Source organism: Hyperolius riggenbachi, chromosome 8 (genome assembly GCF_040937935.1).
Source record: "Hyperolius riggenbachi isolate aHypRig1 chromosome 8, aHypRig1.pri, whole genome shotgun sequence".
Classification (NCBI taxonomy): Eukaryota; Metazoa; Chordata; class Amphibia; order Anura; family Hyperoliidae; genus Hyperolius; species Hyperolius riggenbachi.
In genome coordinates this window covers 78936861-78955125 of record NC_090653.1, presented here as the reverse complement: position 1 = coordinate 78955125, position 18265 = coordinate 78936861, and the positions used below count along the sequence as shown (strand labels likewise).

The window sequence follows — 18265 nt, the reverse complement described above, 5'->3', positions numbered from 1 at the left end:
ACTTCAGCCTGTAACATTGGTGGTATAGTGGTGAGCATAGCTGCCTTCAAAGCAGTTGACCTGGGTTCGATTCCTGGCCAATGTATGTGAGCTTGCTTTTGACATCCTACAAATCCCTGGAAGACAAGATCCATGAACAGGGAGGAGGAGGAGGGATTTTTAACCCTCCAAAACGTTTTTAAAGCTATTTAAAGGGCACTTCCGGTTTTCTATCCAGATATCCAAATAGGTCGGATATCCGCGGATAATGCGTCCAGATATCCGCGTTCATGCGGATATCTAAAAGGTTGGATTCGGATATCCGAACAGGATCCGGATATCTGGGTATCCGGATCAATTCGGATTTTAAAAAGTACTATTCGAGCACCCCTGGTCACACCTACCGCTATGTGTGCTTGTATAGTGGTAACCGACAATAAACCTTTTTCCTACTGAAACCATGCATCTCAGGGGAAGTTCTGGGATTTGGGCCCCCAATCCTATTCTTATTCTTCAGGGGCGAGTGTCAGTATATTAAATAACTGTGAAGTGCAGTGTTGAATCAACGCTTGCATTTAGCAGTCAGGTAGAGGAACGTACCTGCAGAGAAGGGCATGTAGCCATCATTCCGAGAGAATTTCCCGTTTCCGTCCAAAAAGTGTCCTGGATTAAACTGCTCGGGATGTTTAAATTGCTTGGGGTCTCGGAGAACAGCGCTGAGCATGGGATACACTGTAGTGCCCTGTAAATAAAGAGTGACATGGAAAAAGAAGCAACAGATATTTCAAATGTTTAGTTTGAAGACTGAGAACTATGTAACTGCCCCCATATTTGCATTGTACAATTGTTCGGCTGCCTACATGAGAATAACTATTCTCACAGCTGCCTACTAACTGCATGGGATAAAGATAACAAAAGAAACCTGGTTTGCTCCAGTTTCGCCTATTTTGTCCTTCTTTGTTTTTCGAAAAACAAAAGCAGAAAGCTGTGGGAAAAAAAAAGCAGAAAGCTGTGCAATTTAAAATAATGGAGAAACCCTCTCCCCTTCCCTTTTGACTGGTGTTCTCCGCCCTTGTCAGGCACACCTTCCTGGACAATTAATGTTTTTCCTTTTCTATGCTGTATTAGTGTATCCCTGGAGAGATAGTAACTATCCCGACATGTTCCGACATGTTGTGTGTATACACATGGATTTGTTGCTTGACCAGGACTCATATAGCTTCCAATAGATTGGTTTTAGTTACTCTTAATCGTTAGCATAATCCTATACAATAAAACCTAACTGTCCCTGCGTCATCCACTTTCCCTGTCTGTCTGTCCGTGGTTTTTTTGTACCACGCATTTGCACACTGCAGACAGGCGTTGGGGCGGGAGGTCGGGCCAGGGAGCAGAGCGGCGGGCACGCGCGCACTGACTGGCGGCGGTGGCGCGGTACTTTCACTACATAGAGCCCATTTTTAAACGGGCTTAGGTAGACTAGTGTTAATATAAAGTGCTAGTAACCTTTTAATTTTTCTCTTCCTGTTATCTTATTGTCTGTATATAATGGTATGTTTCAAACTGGTAGTTTCTTGTTCTTAGCAATATCTACCATCACCAGGTATATCTTGTAATTTGTACTCTTACTATGTACTCTCAATGCATCTTTTGCGATGTAAACTGCATTGCATTTCTATTTGTATCTTTTATGACTACCATCTGTTGTTCAATATTTCTACAAAACAATAAAAGAGTATTAAAGGAGTTCTTTCGCGAATGATGAAAAAAATAAAAAGTGGTTTATGCATAAACTATTAAACATCTTTCTAAAATGGTGTAAAAAGTTTTTCAAAAAAATGAATGGTTTCCTCAACGCAACATGTAATGTAACTAATGACGGAAGACGGCCTGGGAGGCTAATCCATTTGATAGGGGTGTTTTTTTTTACTTGCATTTCACAAACATAACTGTTGCCTACCTAGTTTTCAGTTGAGTAATCTATTGCCATCAGGAGTTGCAGTTACAGTGATAATGGCTGATCTTTACGTATTTGCTTCTTGTATTCACACACACACAGAGAAAGGACCCCCTCCCTCCCCTCCCTGCAGGAACGGCTAAAGCACATGCCGGCAACTATTCAGTGAGTACGTCAAGTGTTTACATAGTTGACCAGCAACCAGACGGCATCTGTGCAGAATAGTTTGTATCTTCTGCAAGCGAGCAATTCAATAAGGGGACACACTACAGCTGATAGCAGATGACTCGCTTGCAGAAGATACAAACTATTCTGCACAGATGCCGTCTGGTTGCTGGGCAACTATGTAAACACTTGACTTACTCACTGAATAGTTGCCGGTGTAATGTCAGAATGGGCAGCCCCGCAGATTGGGCAGCTCTGTTGGTTCTGCGCATGCGGATGTAGTAAGTGCGTGCTGCGTCATCCCCCCTCGCTGCAGCGTGAAGGAACTTAGGTAAAGAGCATAATGTTACTGCTGCTCTGCTTCGCCCCTCGCCGCCGAATTAAAATAGTTGGTTGAGCACAGCAACGCCACATGCCCCCTCCCACCATCCTCTATCAGGCAATACAATCAGCACCTCTAATTCTATGCAAAAAATGATGCGGAGGATATCGGGGAGGGCAGTAGGCGGTAGGGCTGAATGATTTTCGGTTTTAAACCGAAAATCGTGATCAAGGTTAAGACGATCTTGAGATCGTCAGAGCTTCGGTTTTGCTGCGGTTTTCTCTGCCGCTGGTACCTGCTCTGCATGTGTAAATAAAACAGAGACATTTCCCTGTAGCTGCTGGAGAGGAGGCCAGTGAGGGGTTAACGGATCGGACCATGCCCCCTCCCACTCTGGGGGAGAGCCAGGCTGGTGAATGGGGCAGACAGTGAAGGACAGCTAGTCCCGCCCCTCCCCCCGGAAGATGAAAAGACACAGAGACGCGCTGCCCGGGAGAGCCATTAATACAGCAATTAACTTCTAGCCACTCTCTCTACCTGGCGAGGGACAGTCTGTGACAACTACTATTACTGGCCCCCTCTCTTCCTGTCCCGTGTGAGCTGCCTGGCTGGAGGGTGATAGTAACTGACACTGAAAACATCACGCTGCTGCTGCTGGCTGTATAGCTTCTAGCAATCACACACCTATTTCACTCATCTCCCCTGAGCCCTGATAGGTTACATAGGGAGTCACTGCTGTCATGTCACACAGTATTGAGCAGTGTATAGATAGGAAGACAGCTAGATATATGTAGAATATTCCCCTACATCTACAAATATCTCGCTGACTTCCTATCTATACACTGCTCAATACTATATGTAGAATATTCCCCTACATCTACATATATCTAGTGGACTTCCTATCTATACACTGCTCAATACTGTCTGAGTGACATGACAGCAGTGACTCCCCATGTAACCAATCTGAGCTCAGGGGAGATGAGTGAAATAGGTGTGTGATTGCTAGAAGCTGTCCAGCCAGCAGCTGCAGGGAGGTGATGTTTTCAGTGTCAGTCACTGTCACCCCCCAGCCAGCAGCACACACGGGGCAGAGAGGGGATTGCAGTAATAGTTGTTGTCGCAGACTGTCCCCCGTCAGGTAGAGAGCGACTGGATGGTCAGAGCGATTTGATCCATCGTTGTGTAGCAAAAATCGTCTACAGAATCGAAATCGCAATTTCTGACAAAAATAGTGCAATTCAATATTTTCCTGAAATCGTTCAGGCCTAGTAGGCGGCTATTATGCTGATGACAGTGCTGGTGGTGGGCGGAGGCAGCAGCAGCAGAAACACGGGCATGCGTACCACATTGTCACGTTCTGATGACGTGTAGCCCGATGCTCTAGTACGTGATGACGTTTCCCTTCAGCGTGCTGGGCTGCTCTCGGGCTGCCCATTCTGACATTACACCGGCATGTGCTTTAGCCGTTCCTGCAGGGAGGGGAGGGAGTGGGGTCCTTTTTCTGTGTGTGTGAATACAAGAAGCAAATATGTAGAGATCAGCCGTTATCACTGTAACTGAAACTCCCGATGGCAATAGATTGCTCAACTGAAAACTAGGTAGGCAGCAGTTATGTTTGTGAAATGCAAGTAAAAAAAAGACCCTATCAAATGGATTAGCCTCCCAGTTCATCATTTACATTACATGTTGCTTTGAGGAAACCATTAATTTTTTTTGAAAAACTTTTTACACTATTTTAGAAGGATGTTTAATAGTTTATGCATAAACCACTTTTTATTGTTTTCATCATTCGCGAAAGAACCCCTTTAAGAAAAAAAAAATAACTGAGAAAAACGCGGATGCTAAATGTGAACAAACGCTAACCATGTGTGTGATTCCTGAGTGAACCATTGACTGTAAAGGCCAGTGCCGCAATGTGCTTTTTGGTGTTTGTGGCTAAAGGTGTACGATTCAAGAAACTGTACTCCCTGCCTAATGGAATCATTAAATCTCTTTTCTGGGACAACCAAACTGCTTAAGGTAATTAAATTTTTTTTTTATAAGAAATGTCAGCAAAAATGCTTTTCACTCACTTATTTAATCATCACTTATCCCTGAGTGTGAGTGTCAGGCCTGGAATGAATGGAAGGTGAGTGTAATCCTAACCCTAAAGGATTTTCTTTCAGATGGCAAATTGCCCACTTGGGATAGCCTCACTACAACCAAAGGCTTTGTGCACCTTGCTATTAAGATAGGCTTATTGTCTGATATATCAATGCATGAATCTGAATTTATAGGGTTCTCTCCTCAGGCTGGTTTCACAGTGGGACGTTAAAGTCCCACGTTACAGCAGCCAGTAACGCAGCCTAACTCACAGCACTGTAAAATCAATTGTGCTGTTCACAGGGCCCACGTTGCGTTACATAGTAACGCAGCACGTTTAAACAAAGTGCTGCAGGCTGTGCGTTATACTGGGCTAAGCCACGTTAGACTGTTTGCAATGTTGAAGGAGGAGGTCTCCCCTCCTCCTCCACAGCCAGCCACATGGCTAATTAATAATCACTGCACTGTGGTGACTCGTTGTGGGACTGTAGTGTTGTCCAGATCATGAACGAATCGCTCATTTGATCCGGATCTTTTTTTGTGAGTCGAATCATCTGGATCATCACAATGAAAGATTCGGTTCACAGTGGATGTCTGTCTGGAAGAAACAGGAACATACAGAACGTACAGAGCAGGGAAAGTCCTGTCCTGCTAATCATTTCACCCAGTCTGCTTCCCTAGTAAAATGATTCAAATGATTTGGTTCAAAGATCCGGATCTTTTCAATGATCCGATTCAAATGATCCAAATCCTTAAAAAGATCTGGACTTCCTATCACTAACTTGGAGTGGCTGCTTTGAGAGCTGTATAACGCAGCTCAATTTGACGTCCAATTTCAACACCACTATGCGTTGCGTTAGGGGAACGTTATGCGACCATAACGTCCCCTAAAACGCAACCTCTTGGTGGTTGAAAGTAGCCTCAACGTGGTTTAATCTCTTCTTTATACAGTGGAGGAAATAATTATTTGACCCCTCACTGATTTTGTAAGTTTGTCCAATGACAAAGAAATAAAAAGTCTCAGAACAGTATCATTTCAATGGTAGGTTTATTTTAACAGTGGCAGATAGCACATCAAAAGGAAAATCGAAAAAATAACCTTAAATAAAAGATAGCAACTGATTTGCATTTCATTGAGTGAAATAAGTTTTTGATCCCCTACCAACCATTAAGAGTTCTGGCTCCCACAGAGTGGTAAGACAATTCTACTCAATTAGTCACCCTCATTAAGGACACCTGTCTTAACTAGCACCTGTATAAAAGACACCTGTCTACAGAATCAATCAATCAAGCAGACTCCAAACTCTCCGACATGGGAAAGACCAAAGAGCTGTCCAAGGATGTCAGAGACAAAATTGTAGACCTGCACAAGGCTGGAATGGGCTACAAAACCATTAGCAAGAAGCTGGTGCGATTGTTCGAACATGGAAGGAGCACAAAATGACCATCAATCGACCTCGCTCTGGGGCTCCACGCAAGATCTCACCTCGTGGGGTGTCAATGGTTCTGAGAAAGGTGAAAAAGCATCCTAGAACTACACGGGAGGAGTTAGTGAATGACCTCAAATTAGCAGGGACCACAGTCACCAAGAAAACCATTGGAAACACATTACACCGCAATGGATCAAAATCCTGCAGGGCTCGCAAGGTCCCCCTGCTCAAGAAGGCACATGTGCAGGCCCGTCTGAAGTTTGCCAATGAACACCTGAATGATTCTGTGAGTGACTGGGAGAAGGTGCTGTGGTCTGATGAGACCAAAATAGAGCTCTTTGGCATTAACTCAACTCGCTGTGTTTGGAGGAAGAAAAATGCTGCCTATGACCCCCAAAACACCGTCCCCACCGTCAAGCACTCTAAACATAACAATTGATATGGTGCACCAAAACCTGCCAATGGCAACTACAGTGTCAGAGGTGCAAGGAGGGGATGGGGAACAGTGTGTTAAGGATTACAACTATTCAAAGCATCTATAGAAGTGATTATTACTAGCACAGGACCAATAAAGAGCTAATACTGTGATAGAGGATGGACCCTTCGGGGCCCCTCTGGCCCAAGGGCCCTGATGCGGGCGCTACCTCTGCAACCCCTATTGCTACGCCACTGCCCCTCAGGTTTTAGTCCCTGACTTGTGGGACCCCTATGGAGCCCAGGGTTCTAGACAATTGCCCAGTTTGACCCTATGAATGCACAGGCCCTGGCTAAAGGCGGGGTGTGGCAATGTTAATAGTTTATTTGTTAACTCTTCAAAAGAATACATGAAAAATACTGTCCATAGATGGAAAACAAAGGTCAACTCAGAGAAATGCCCTAGAATCACTAAAGCAGGGAATGAGTAAAAATTCCCCACATTAAAGGTCAACTATCAAAGTTAACTAAAATTCTAAATAATAAAAATCCAAACATTTGTATAGCACTTTTCTTCTGTTGGACTCAAAGAGCTGCAGCCACTGGGATGCACTCAAGAGGCCACCCTTCAGTGTTAGGAAGTTTTGCCTTGAACTCCTTACTAAATAAGAACTGACCCTAGCCAGGATTTGAATCCTGGTCTCCCATGTCAAAGGTAGAGCCCTTAACCACTACACTATCCAGCCACTGCTTAACTGCCATGTATATTTCCAGTAATTACTAGCAAATAGCACTAAAAAGGCTTTTTTCATCTGTTCATATTTTATGTGAAGAAAATATGACATATACAGAGAACAGTCTTCACTGTGGGCATTACTATGGAGAACTATGTCCAGCACATCCAGCATATAGAAACAGACCTCACTAGCAGTAATCCTGTGCGTGAAATGTCTTCAGAATGATAGAAAGCAGAAATAAAGCATAATATAGTGTGTAAATAACTCACCCTGTGTCTCTGTCTGCCTCAACCAGTGTAAAGTAAACAGAGATTACAGACAGGAAGAGCTCTGAACGGTGGGTGTAAGCATGCAAAATCAGGAATAAAGTACAGGTCCTTCTCTTCAGAAAATGTCTCTGTAGCAGAAAAATGTATCAGCTGTTCTCATATAATCTGTGAGAAAGCAGGCAGGGCAGAAACAAGCAGTAAATCTGTGAATAGTGACAGAGAAGTGGAACCTATCCACATGGTACAGCTCTGGCCCCAACCCTGACTTTGTTACAAACAGCTGATAAACAAGGTATTTTTTTAACACAGGTTGTGATCAGAGACTTTAAAAAAGCTTTTTTATTGTTGCTGGCTAAAAGCTCTAAAGGTATTTGGGGTTTACAGAATCACATTTTCTTTAAGGACACAACAATAATCTCAAAACTTTAGTATAAGAAGGAACAGAGGTGCCAACAGAATAAAAATAGTAACCAATTAAAACCAATTAAAATGTTGGTGGCGAGGGTGGACTCGTCTCCCCAACAAAAACACAACCGCTGTGTATGATACAACAATTTTAATCAAATTTAGTGAGTACTCCAAAAACAACTGCAACGCGTTTCTCGGGTCTCAAGCCCGCTTCCTCAGGCAAAAATGCAACAGGAGTAACTGAAACATAAACATATATAAAAACAATACATATAATATAAAATAAAATAAACAAATGTTTTCTTATATTTAAAAAATATATGTTAATCAAAAAAAGCTGCAGCAGATAAGACTTCAAACCCCTACTGAGATCAACAGTAAATTGCAATGAAGCAAGCATTAGGTTGTTCATCAAAACTTTAGTGCTCTGACTACATGCAAGTGAAATTTGATGGGTAACTACACATTACTGCTGTCTGCAAATCACAATAACTGTCTAATTAACTACAAAACAAGGTGGCGAATGATATATATTACCTTTGGTATGACAAACTCTCTGAAGTGCACATCACGAGTCACTTTGTGTGGGATTCCCAATGGTATGAGATCAATGAATCTCTGAATCTCATGTATGACAGCATCCGTATACGGCATGTGAGAGCGATCTTCAATGCAAGGGGCCCGATTCCGACCAATTGCATGATCGATCTCTTTGTGCATATGTTCTGAGAAGATGAAACACACAAAGGTGAATGACTGAAACTTTTGCCACTACTCAAATGTTGTTATCAACAAGTCCCTGGAGGGCTAGTGGAGCTATAACAACAACAACAACAACAAATAACATTTGTAAAGCGCTTTTCTCCCGTGGGACTCAAAGCGCATAAGCATGGCTCCGACCATCGTGGTACAGAGGAAGAATTCTATAAGTCTGGAAATGCCAGGCTAAACAGGTGGCTTTTCAGTCTGGATTTGAATAGCTCCAGGGATGGTGCTGTCTTTACTGGGTGTGGTAGGGAGTTCCAAAGAGTAGGGGCAGCATGACAGAAGGCTCTGTCTCCAGATTTTTTGAGGTGCACTCTGGGAGTGACCAAGTTTATAGAACTTGCTGATCTGAGGTTGTGAGAGGTGTGGTGCAGCTTCAGCAAGTCCTTCATGTATCCAGGGCCCAGATTGTGCAGGGATTTGAATGTCAGCAGTCCAATCTTGAAGAGTATTCTCCATTCTACTGGTAGCCAGTGCAGTGAGCGAAGGATCGGTGTAATGTGACAGTGGCGAGGCTGGTTTGTTAGCAATCTGGCAGCAGCATTCTGCACTAATTGCAGGCGACGCAAGTCTTTTTTGGGGAGGCCAGCATAAAGGGCATTGCAGTAGTCCAGCCGTGATGTGATGAAGGCGTGGACTAGGGTTTGAAGATCCTCTGGGGGAATCAGATGTTTAATCTTTGCAATGTTCTTCAGATGAAAGAAGGAAGATTTAACTACAGATGAAATTTGGTTTCTGAAACTCAATTCCCCATCGATTAGTACGCCAAGGCTGCGCACAAGGTTGGAGCTGTTTATGTCTGAATTCCCAATCCTGATTGGTGTTGCTTTAGGATAGAGCTGTTTTGATGGCGAGCACTGGCTTTGGACAAACAGGACCTCAGTTTTGTCAGCATTCAGTTTCAACCAGTTATCATTCATCCATGCCTGAAGCTCAGCTAAGCAAGAGTTTATTTTTGGGGTAGGGTCTGTTCCACCAGGTTTGAAGGACAGGTATAGCTGTGTGTCATCGGCGTAGCAGTGGTACGTCAGGCCATGTCGTTGGATAAGTGTACCGAGTGGCAACATGTAGATTGCAAACAGCAGAGGGGGTAGGATTGATCCTTGTGGCACTCCGAATTGTAGAGGTGCAGGTTTGGACATTATAGGTCCTAGGGATACTCTCTGTGTTCTGTCAGTCAGGAATGATCTGAACCACTGGAGGACTGATCCACTGATGCCACAGTACTCCTGCAGTCTGTTAAGCAGGATTTCATGGTCAACTGTGTCAAAAGCAGCTGAGAGATCCAACAGGATTAGGATGGAGCATTCCCCTCTGTCCCTTGCCATGAGCAGATCGTTGCAGACTTGGATGAGGGCTGTTTCACAGCTGTGGTGTTTCTTAAAGCCAGATTGTAGAGGGTCCAGGATGTTGTTTACTGACAGCCTGGTTTCAAGTTGCAGATAGACAGCCTTTTCAATAACTTTACCTAAGAAGGGGAGGTTGGAGACAGGTCTGTAGCTGCTCATAGCATCTGGATCCATGGAAGGTTTTTTGAGAAGGGGCTTGATGATTCCTTCTTTTAGAGAGGTAGGAAACCTCCCTGCTTGCAGAGAGCAATTTACTATTTTGTGAAATGCTGGACCAAGCAGGTCAGGGCATTTCAGCATATGTTTAGTTGGTCCAGGGTCCAGGTCGCAGGTTGTCTGGTGGAGACGACAGAGGGTGTCTGAGATCTCCATATTTATTTTTTCAATACCGCAGCTATTTTTGCAAAACTTTTTTTAAGAGTGATGTTCCGTTAAGTGCATACAAATCTAGAGTGAGAATTATGAGAGTGTCGAGTGAACTGTCTGCCGCTTCCTATAATATTACTTACCAATATTTTACTATAGACTTACCCGGTCCCCTATTCTAGCACTAACCCCACCTCCTAATACCTATCACTAACCTACCTCCTAATACCTAACACTAACCTCAGCTTCTAATGCCTAACAACCCCTCCCCCCCATCTAGCTCTATTATAAATGGCTTGTCACAGCTGAACTACTAACCATTTCACTTCTAATAGCTGTACGGCTGGCATTGCCTAAGAGCGTTATTGGATGTTCTAGCTAGTATATTGGGACAGATTCTGATCTTTCTAAAACTATAACTCTAATTAAGAAGTGGTGGAGTTAAAAGGCAACTGAAGCGAGAGGGATATAGAGGCTGCCATATATATTTCCTTTTAAGCAATACCAGTTGCCTAGCTGTCCTGCTGAACCTCTGCCTCTAATACTTTTAGCCATAGACCCTGAACAAGCATGCAGCAGATCAGGTGTTTTTGACATTATTGTCAGATCTGTGTAATGATCTGGGGTCGATTTCCACAGTCAGCGCACACCAAGTGCGCTGAAGCAGATAGGAATCCCCACAATCACAGAAGCAGAGTACCCAGTATATGTAAATACTTTTGTAGAGGGGAATTCCAACCAGCAGGTGGCGCTGTGGAGTACAGAGGAACAAGACCTCTGTACAACCACAGATGCCAGATTGAAATTGCACGACGTGAAGCAGCACTGGGCAATATAACCAAGGTAGCAACTCAATAGAGAGCAAGAACAGAGACAGACTGTATGAATGTCTACCAATCTAGTCGCCACCCAGCGACGGTAGACATATAACAACAGAACAGACCAGAGCGAGAAAGCCAATCGCAAGAGAGGCGATTGCTATCAGAAACACAAGACCGAGCAAAGACAGAGCATGAATAGAGTAAAGGAAGACACAGCAAATAACTACAATCCAAACGCCAAGGAAAATAACAAATGAACTAACTAAACGCGGTCACCGCACGTTATGCGCAACAGTGACAAGCGCGTCAATAGCACGGTCACCGCACGTTAAGCGCAACAGTGACAAACGTACCAACTCTGACTAACAAATGAACACGGAAATCAAAGACAAACAGATAGCGGGAACGCTTGCTAATAGGTTGCCTAACACCAGACAACAGCAAGCGTTCGTCCCAGACAAAACAGACTGCAGGAGTAACCAGTAGCAACCGCTGCCAAGGTTATACTCAAAGACACAAACAAGGGAGATCCACCACCTCTAGAGCTAGGGCGAATGCGATCTAGGAACAGGACTGAACGATTCACTATCAGCCACCGCTGGAGATAGTGCAATCGCAAGGACAAGACAAGACCATGCAGTACAAATCATACACAAAACTGACTGCACTAGTAGGAGTGCAAAATGCACTCCCCAAGAATTAACTACACTAGGATATTATAGCAACAAGATACAAAGAGGCTGAGGCTCTAAGGTCAGTCTCACAAAACAGAACCTATGAAGAGCCAGTAATTCTGGGAGGAAGTGACATTTATACTGAAAACCTTCAAGGGAAGCAGAAATACAAATTGCAAGATAAGTGGATGCAAATCGGTCACCACCACAGCAGCAAGCCTCCTGAATCTTGCAAGTTGACAAAAAGGCCTCTTTTTCCTGGACTGAACTATGCAACCTGCATAGGAAACCAACAAACTGTCCAGATAATCAAGGCCAGCAGAGCGGATTCTGACAATCTGGCAAGATTAGCTGTATGCTTGTTTCTGGTGTTATTGAAATACTTCTGCAGCCAAATAGATAGGCAGGGATGCCAGGCAACTGGTATTGTTTAACAGGAAATAAATATGGCAGCCTCGATATTCTTCTCACTTCAGTTGTCCTTTAAGCAGTGAACAGTGAGGCTGAAATAAAATGGTGAGCACTTGTTATGTGCAAGCTTTACTGTACTGTATTGCTTCAAACCAAAATAAGATTTTTAAAAGAAAACTAGTATAGAACTAAAACTTGTAGAGAAACATATTGTTTTATTTTAGAACACCACAAACCTTCAACATCTGGATGTTTAAGAAGAATCAGCAGCCCATATCGTAATGTTGTACTGACAGTCTCTGTCCCAGCGCCAAACAAATCAAACGTAGTGTTCACAATACCCTCCATGTTAAATTCTGATTGTGGTATTCCTTTTTCCTAGGAAATTGAGTAGAAATGTTACTATCTTTGAAACAAACAATCCAAATGTACAGCATAACTATGGATTATTGGACCTGCTGAATTCTGATTTCATCAGAACTCTGTGTTTCAGATAGATTAGCTGTTTGATTTTAATAAAGAGTTTTATGACTTCTCAGTATCTTGCATATGTGCTGACTCAGTAAACTGTAAAAATCTTCAAATATTACATTGGCCTTAATTCACGGAGTATTATCAAACGTTTATCAAACACTTTATCAAACGTTTGACAATTACCTCATGGGTAAAATCTCATTTTGAATTCACTAAGGTGTTATATACTTGTTGAACGTTTTATCAGTAAAACATTCGATAAATATATAACACCTTAGTGAATTTAAAATGAGATTTTACCCATGAGGTAAATTATCAAACGTTTGATAAAGTGTTTGATAAACTTTTGATAATGCTCCGTGAATTGAGGCCATTGTCAACAAATCTGCTATGTATTTCAGGGTCAATAGTGGGAATATGTGGGAACAAAAAAAAAAAAAGGCAAACCCACGGTGCTTTGCTGATATAGTTTCATAGCTGGGAGTTTATCAGCAATAGTAACTCCATATTTGGTCAATATTGTCATCTAGATGGCCAGCAAAATTTTCCTGAAACTGTTAGATAAACTAAGGTTAGTGTTAGGAAAACCAAGGTGTTTTAACAGACATTAACCTAAATTTCAATGGCTCGGCCGCCATTGAACAGACATTGAGTGTTCTTGTGGGTGAGCATCGAGGGGGCAGAGCCTGACACTTGCAGAAGCCTATCTTTGGGGACAAGAGGTTTAAGGTGTTTGGAAGGGGAAACTCTGTGCTGTTTGGTTTTGGTATGCGTTTTATCGGTGTACTTTCAAATTGACCACACTAGGAGGTGCAGTTCTAGCCTCTTATGGACCAGAGGCCTTATCATTTTTACTATGTGAATAGTGTAATTGATTAACATTGATCATAGGGTCATGAGCCAATTAAGTTAGCTCCTGACCAGCGCACGGAACTCAGTTGAGTTTAGTGGCAACAAAAGCAGTGAAGTGTGCAGGACAGAGCTATTGAAATCTAGGTCCTGACAGGGATAAGAAGCTACAAACAGGATGTAGATTTCAATATAGCTTGTATCATAGAACAGGTTAAACTTAACAAAATTTCACCAATTGACAGAGGGAAAAAATCTATTGTAGATTGAAGGATGAGGAAGCTGATGACCTCTAAACTGCCAGAACCCCCCTCGTTTCCTCTTTTTTCTAATTTTAGAAATACATTTTTCCACCAAAACTTTAACTTTGCAAAAACGAAATTTTTTATTTTTAGTTTCTAACAAGTTCCCATTGATGACATCCCTGTCATACATACTGTAGCAAAGATGGTAAAAATGTCCTGTTTAAAGGTTTCGCGGTTAGTTGTGAAAGTCTTCACCATAAATTTCAATGCAAACAAATGTGGTATTTAATACATCTGTATTTAAACGTGAAAATGCAGATTTCTGACTAGAAATTAAAAATGTTTAATTCTTGAACTTAGAAGCTCATCCCTAACCATAACACATAGCACAGATAGAATTTGGTCATCTTGATAGTTCAAAATGATTGGCATTAGAACATTTGGCAAATGTTCGCATCAAAAATGCTATTTTCAATTTCAAGAAAATATTTGTAAAAATCCATTGTACTTTGGTAATTTGGTCAAAGAAAACACATCTTTCTTTCTGATGCAAACATTTGCAAAAAAAAAAAAGCAAAATAATTGAAATTTTTACAGCAAAAATTTGGTGAAAACTGCGAACATCATTAATTTTAAGCACAAAAATGACAAAAATATTTGTGATTGCATTTTTGCTCCAAAGTTGAATTTTACATTATTTTCTAAAAAATTATTGCGATAAGAATATTGTCATTTTCGCTCATCTCTAGTAACTGTTTAAAGATCTTTAATATTAAAAAAATAAACAATGAGCTCGTTGATACTTTTTAAAGCCTTTTACTTAATTTATATGTCTTATTATTTCATTTTAACGGTTTAGAAAATGTTTCACATTTTACAAGAGAAGAACACTAGTATTAATTCTCACTAGCAAATATCAGTCAAATTAAAATAAATGTTTTTAGCAAATTAATTTAGCACGGAAAAAAATATTTTAACAGAAAAGCATGAAGTATTATATTTAAGCACATTAGATTTTTTTTTATGTTCCACCTGAGGTTATTTTGAGAGTAACTCTTTCAGAATTCAAATCTTTGACCTTGCAATGTCAAAGTCCTCAGACTTGGCAATTGATTTAATGTTTACTATGGAGCACTTTTGGCAATTTTCTGCATACAAAGTTATACTAGGAGGTGGAGACCTACATTCTATATATATTTTTATTTCTGATAAATTTCTGTTCCCTAATAAGTTACAAAAAAAAAGTTAAATATAAAAAAAACTTTTAGCACCAAATCTAATAAAAGAAATCTTACAATAAGACAAACATAGAATAGACAAGCCAGTGGCATAACAATAGCGGTTGTCAGAGGTCTCAACTGCACCGGAGGCCCTTGGGCAAGAGGGACCCCGTACGGCCCTCCCTCAACTGCAGTATTAGCTCTTTATTGGTTCTGTGCTTGTAGTGATCACTTCTATAAATGCTTTGAATGATTATAATTATTGACAAGCTTTTCCCCATCCCCTTCTTGCACCTCTGACACTGTGTTGTCCTTGGCAGGTTTTGGTGCGCCGCATTGTTATATATAGAGTGCTTGGGGGAGTGCTGGGGGGGGGGGGGGCTCCATGTAAAACTCGTACCGGGGCAAGATTTATGATGAATATTTGAAAGAAAGATATTGAGAAGAATTGCTGGATCAGCAAAAGAAGGTGAGATCTGGAGAAAGCACTATAACAATGAGAGTTAGAGGACCACCATGGCGAACAACTGTCAAATGTAAAATACATACATATAAGAAGTACATTTTTTCCCGTAGTGGAATGAACAATAAACCACGTTTCTCCTATGTTGCTGTCACTTAGGTAGTAAATACCTGAAAAATCTGAGAGGTTTTGGAGTTCATCTACTCAGTATTTCCTTTATTCTTTACAAAAGCATTCCCTGTAAAGTATCTAGCAGAGATGCCGGACAGCCTTCCTACCTGTTTTCACACTATTTTGGCAGTTGGACTGAGCAACTGTTGTTCTGTAAGTGGTTTTGAAAATGAAGAAATCCCTGAGAATCCCCCATGAGCAAATGGGTTTGTCCAAACCCTGTGAGATTTTTCAGATTTTTATTACCCTCTTTAAAGAGACACTGAAGCGAAAAAAAAATATGATATTATAATTTGTATGTGTAGTACAGCTAAGAAATAAAACATTAAGATCAGATACATCAGTCTAATTGTTTCCAGTACAGGAAGATTTAAGAAACTCCAGTTGTTATCTCTATACAAAAAAGCCATTAAGCTCTACGACTTTCAAAGTCGTGGAGAGGGCTGTTTTCTGACTTTATTATCTCAACTGTTAAGGTGGCCATATAATTGACGATTTTGCACAGATCGATGCATCGATCGATCTTAAAAATTTTCCCAAAATGGCAGAATCGGTCTGAAAGGAATCGATTACGTGGCCTTTTTGTTTCCGATTCATTTCCGATGATCTATCGAAATTAGCCATCGACTTCTTCAGAATGCATCCGATTCATGTTCGATCGAGTATGCAAAGCTAGAGGGGGGTTTCTACAAGGGTGGGGTTAACTACAGGGGCGTTTGTAGTTTAGGAATTTCTTTTGTTGTATTGTTCTAACACTGTGGTAAGAATGCAATTTGACGTCTGACTTCTTTTTGCTCCAGCGGAGGAACTACAAGTCTCATAAAGTCCCATCAAGGCAAATGTTACTGTGGGATTTGTAGTTCATTACCAGCTGGAGGGACAAGTTTTCCCAAGCCTGGTGTAAACAATGAGCTTGATTCACGTGGTATGCCAACCACGGCAGCTGCCGCGTAGTTACTGCGCACGCACGGTAAGCGCTAACACGAAATTTACTGCGAGCAGTGCCCACTCATGGCAATGGGCTTGACTCGCGGTAAACTACACACGCGCTACAAATAACGCGTGGGCCAGTGCACAAACGGCGTAAGCCACCGCAGGACGCATACCTCGCTTTACTGAATCAAGGGCAATGACACCAAAATGTGCCCACATAGAATATGCAAAACTGTTGAAACGTGTATGCCTCATGCTAAACACACTTGCACACATGCAACGTTTAAAAACAACCGATGACTGCCAGGTGTCCTAACTTACACACTGGACTTGCTAACTACCATTGCACTCTCGCAGTGGATTCCCACGCCCCCAGGTCATTATACCCCCATACATACAGGTCATTATACCCCCCCATCTTTAGGTGCAAAGAGGATACGTACAAGATGCATTCCCTTGAATTCCTTCATTCCTCAGTCACTCCTCATTCACGTTACAGGCTGAAATGAAAGTGCAATGGATGCTGTCAATCAAAGGTGAAAAGAAAATGACACTCCGGAAACTTTCAAGATAATAATTTCAAACACATTTTCAATACCAAACAACAGATGACATCTGTCACCGAACTCCAATGCTGCATGGTACTGCATGGTACTTGTATCCGGATACGCATTTTTTGCTGGTCCATGACAACACTGTGTGAGATAAACCGCCCAAAATGAAACATTCCACATCCTTTGGCATACCTAGGACAGCTGCTTCAATTGTATATGACAACAGAACTCTGTAGCCACACACCTGACACCAGCTCAGCACTGAAAAAAAAAACCTACAGCCGCTTCCATCCCCTCCCCTCAGCAGATCCACGCCCCTCTGGACATATCAATCAAGGAATGATCCTAATGTAGGAACACCCCCTCCAATCGCACGCTCGTACACGGTTCGATCGAAATGTAAAAAAACTGCTACCGATGCCCCTCAGATCGATCCAAATTTTCCGCACGGTACGATCGACGGTTCGACCCTTATCAGTTCGCAATCGATCGAAAATAGCCCCAAAAGGTAACCGATTTTGTACCGATTCGATACCTATATCGGATCGATCGGTCGAATCGAGCACAAAATCGTCAAGTGTATGGCCACCTTTAGTTAATTTTTTACTTTTCCTCTGCCAGAGGAGAGGTCATTAGTTCACAGACTGCTCTGAAAGAAACATTTTGAATGCAGAGTGTTGTGTAATCTGCACATATTAGAGAATGATGCAATGTTAGAAAAAACACTATATACCTGAAAATAAAAATATGAGAATATTTTCTTTGCTGCTAATCTTCTAGTAATTATTCATAGTACACAACCAATTCATTATATCATATATTTTTTTTCCGCTTCAGTGTCTCTTTAAGTGACAGTAAGGTAGAAGAAAAGTAATTTATAGCTCATTTTACTTTGGGTGAAATGCACTTTTTTGTATTCATGCATACACGTGTATTTTTAATGTGAAAAAACAAACAAACAAACAAAAAATCTTATATCTAGGCAAGAAAACCCATTGACAAACTAAAGGTTACTGTAGTGACTGCTGCTCTCTCAAGGAAATATGTTTCTGAAACTTAAGTTTTATTAGCTTCTTAAAAAACATAACTTCTGCCTCCATCAATGCTTAGTTGCTTATGATACTGAGACCAATTGGCAAGTCCAGTAAATGTGTTGTCTGGAGTTGGATTGGGCCTTATTCCTGATACTAATCAGATGACTTGGATATGC

The 18265-nt window shown here is 41.6% G+C and overlaps 1 protein-coding gene across 4 annotated transcripts in view; it reads right to left on the bottom strand.

The window, feature by feature from the left end:
• The window catches only part of LOC137528219 (cytochrome P450 2C21-like), a 54743-nt gene that overhangs the window by 5436 nt on the left and 31042 nt on the right, over positions 1-18265 (bottom strand). For all 4 annotated transcript variants that reach the window (XM_068249492.1, XM_068249494.1, XM_068249491.1 and 1 more), the window contains 3 exons: positions 12383-12524; positions 8298-8485; positions 580-721 (listed from right to left, as the gene is read on the bottom strand). In XM_068249492.1, coding sequence (XP_068105593.1) covers positions 580-721; positions 8298-8485; positions 12383-12524 — 472 coding nt within the window. The remainder of the gene's footprint in view (positions 1-579; positions 722-8297; positions 8486-12382; positions 12525-18265) is intronic.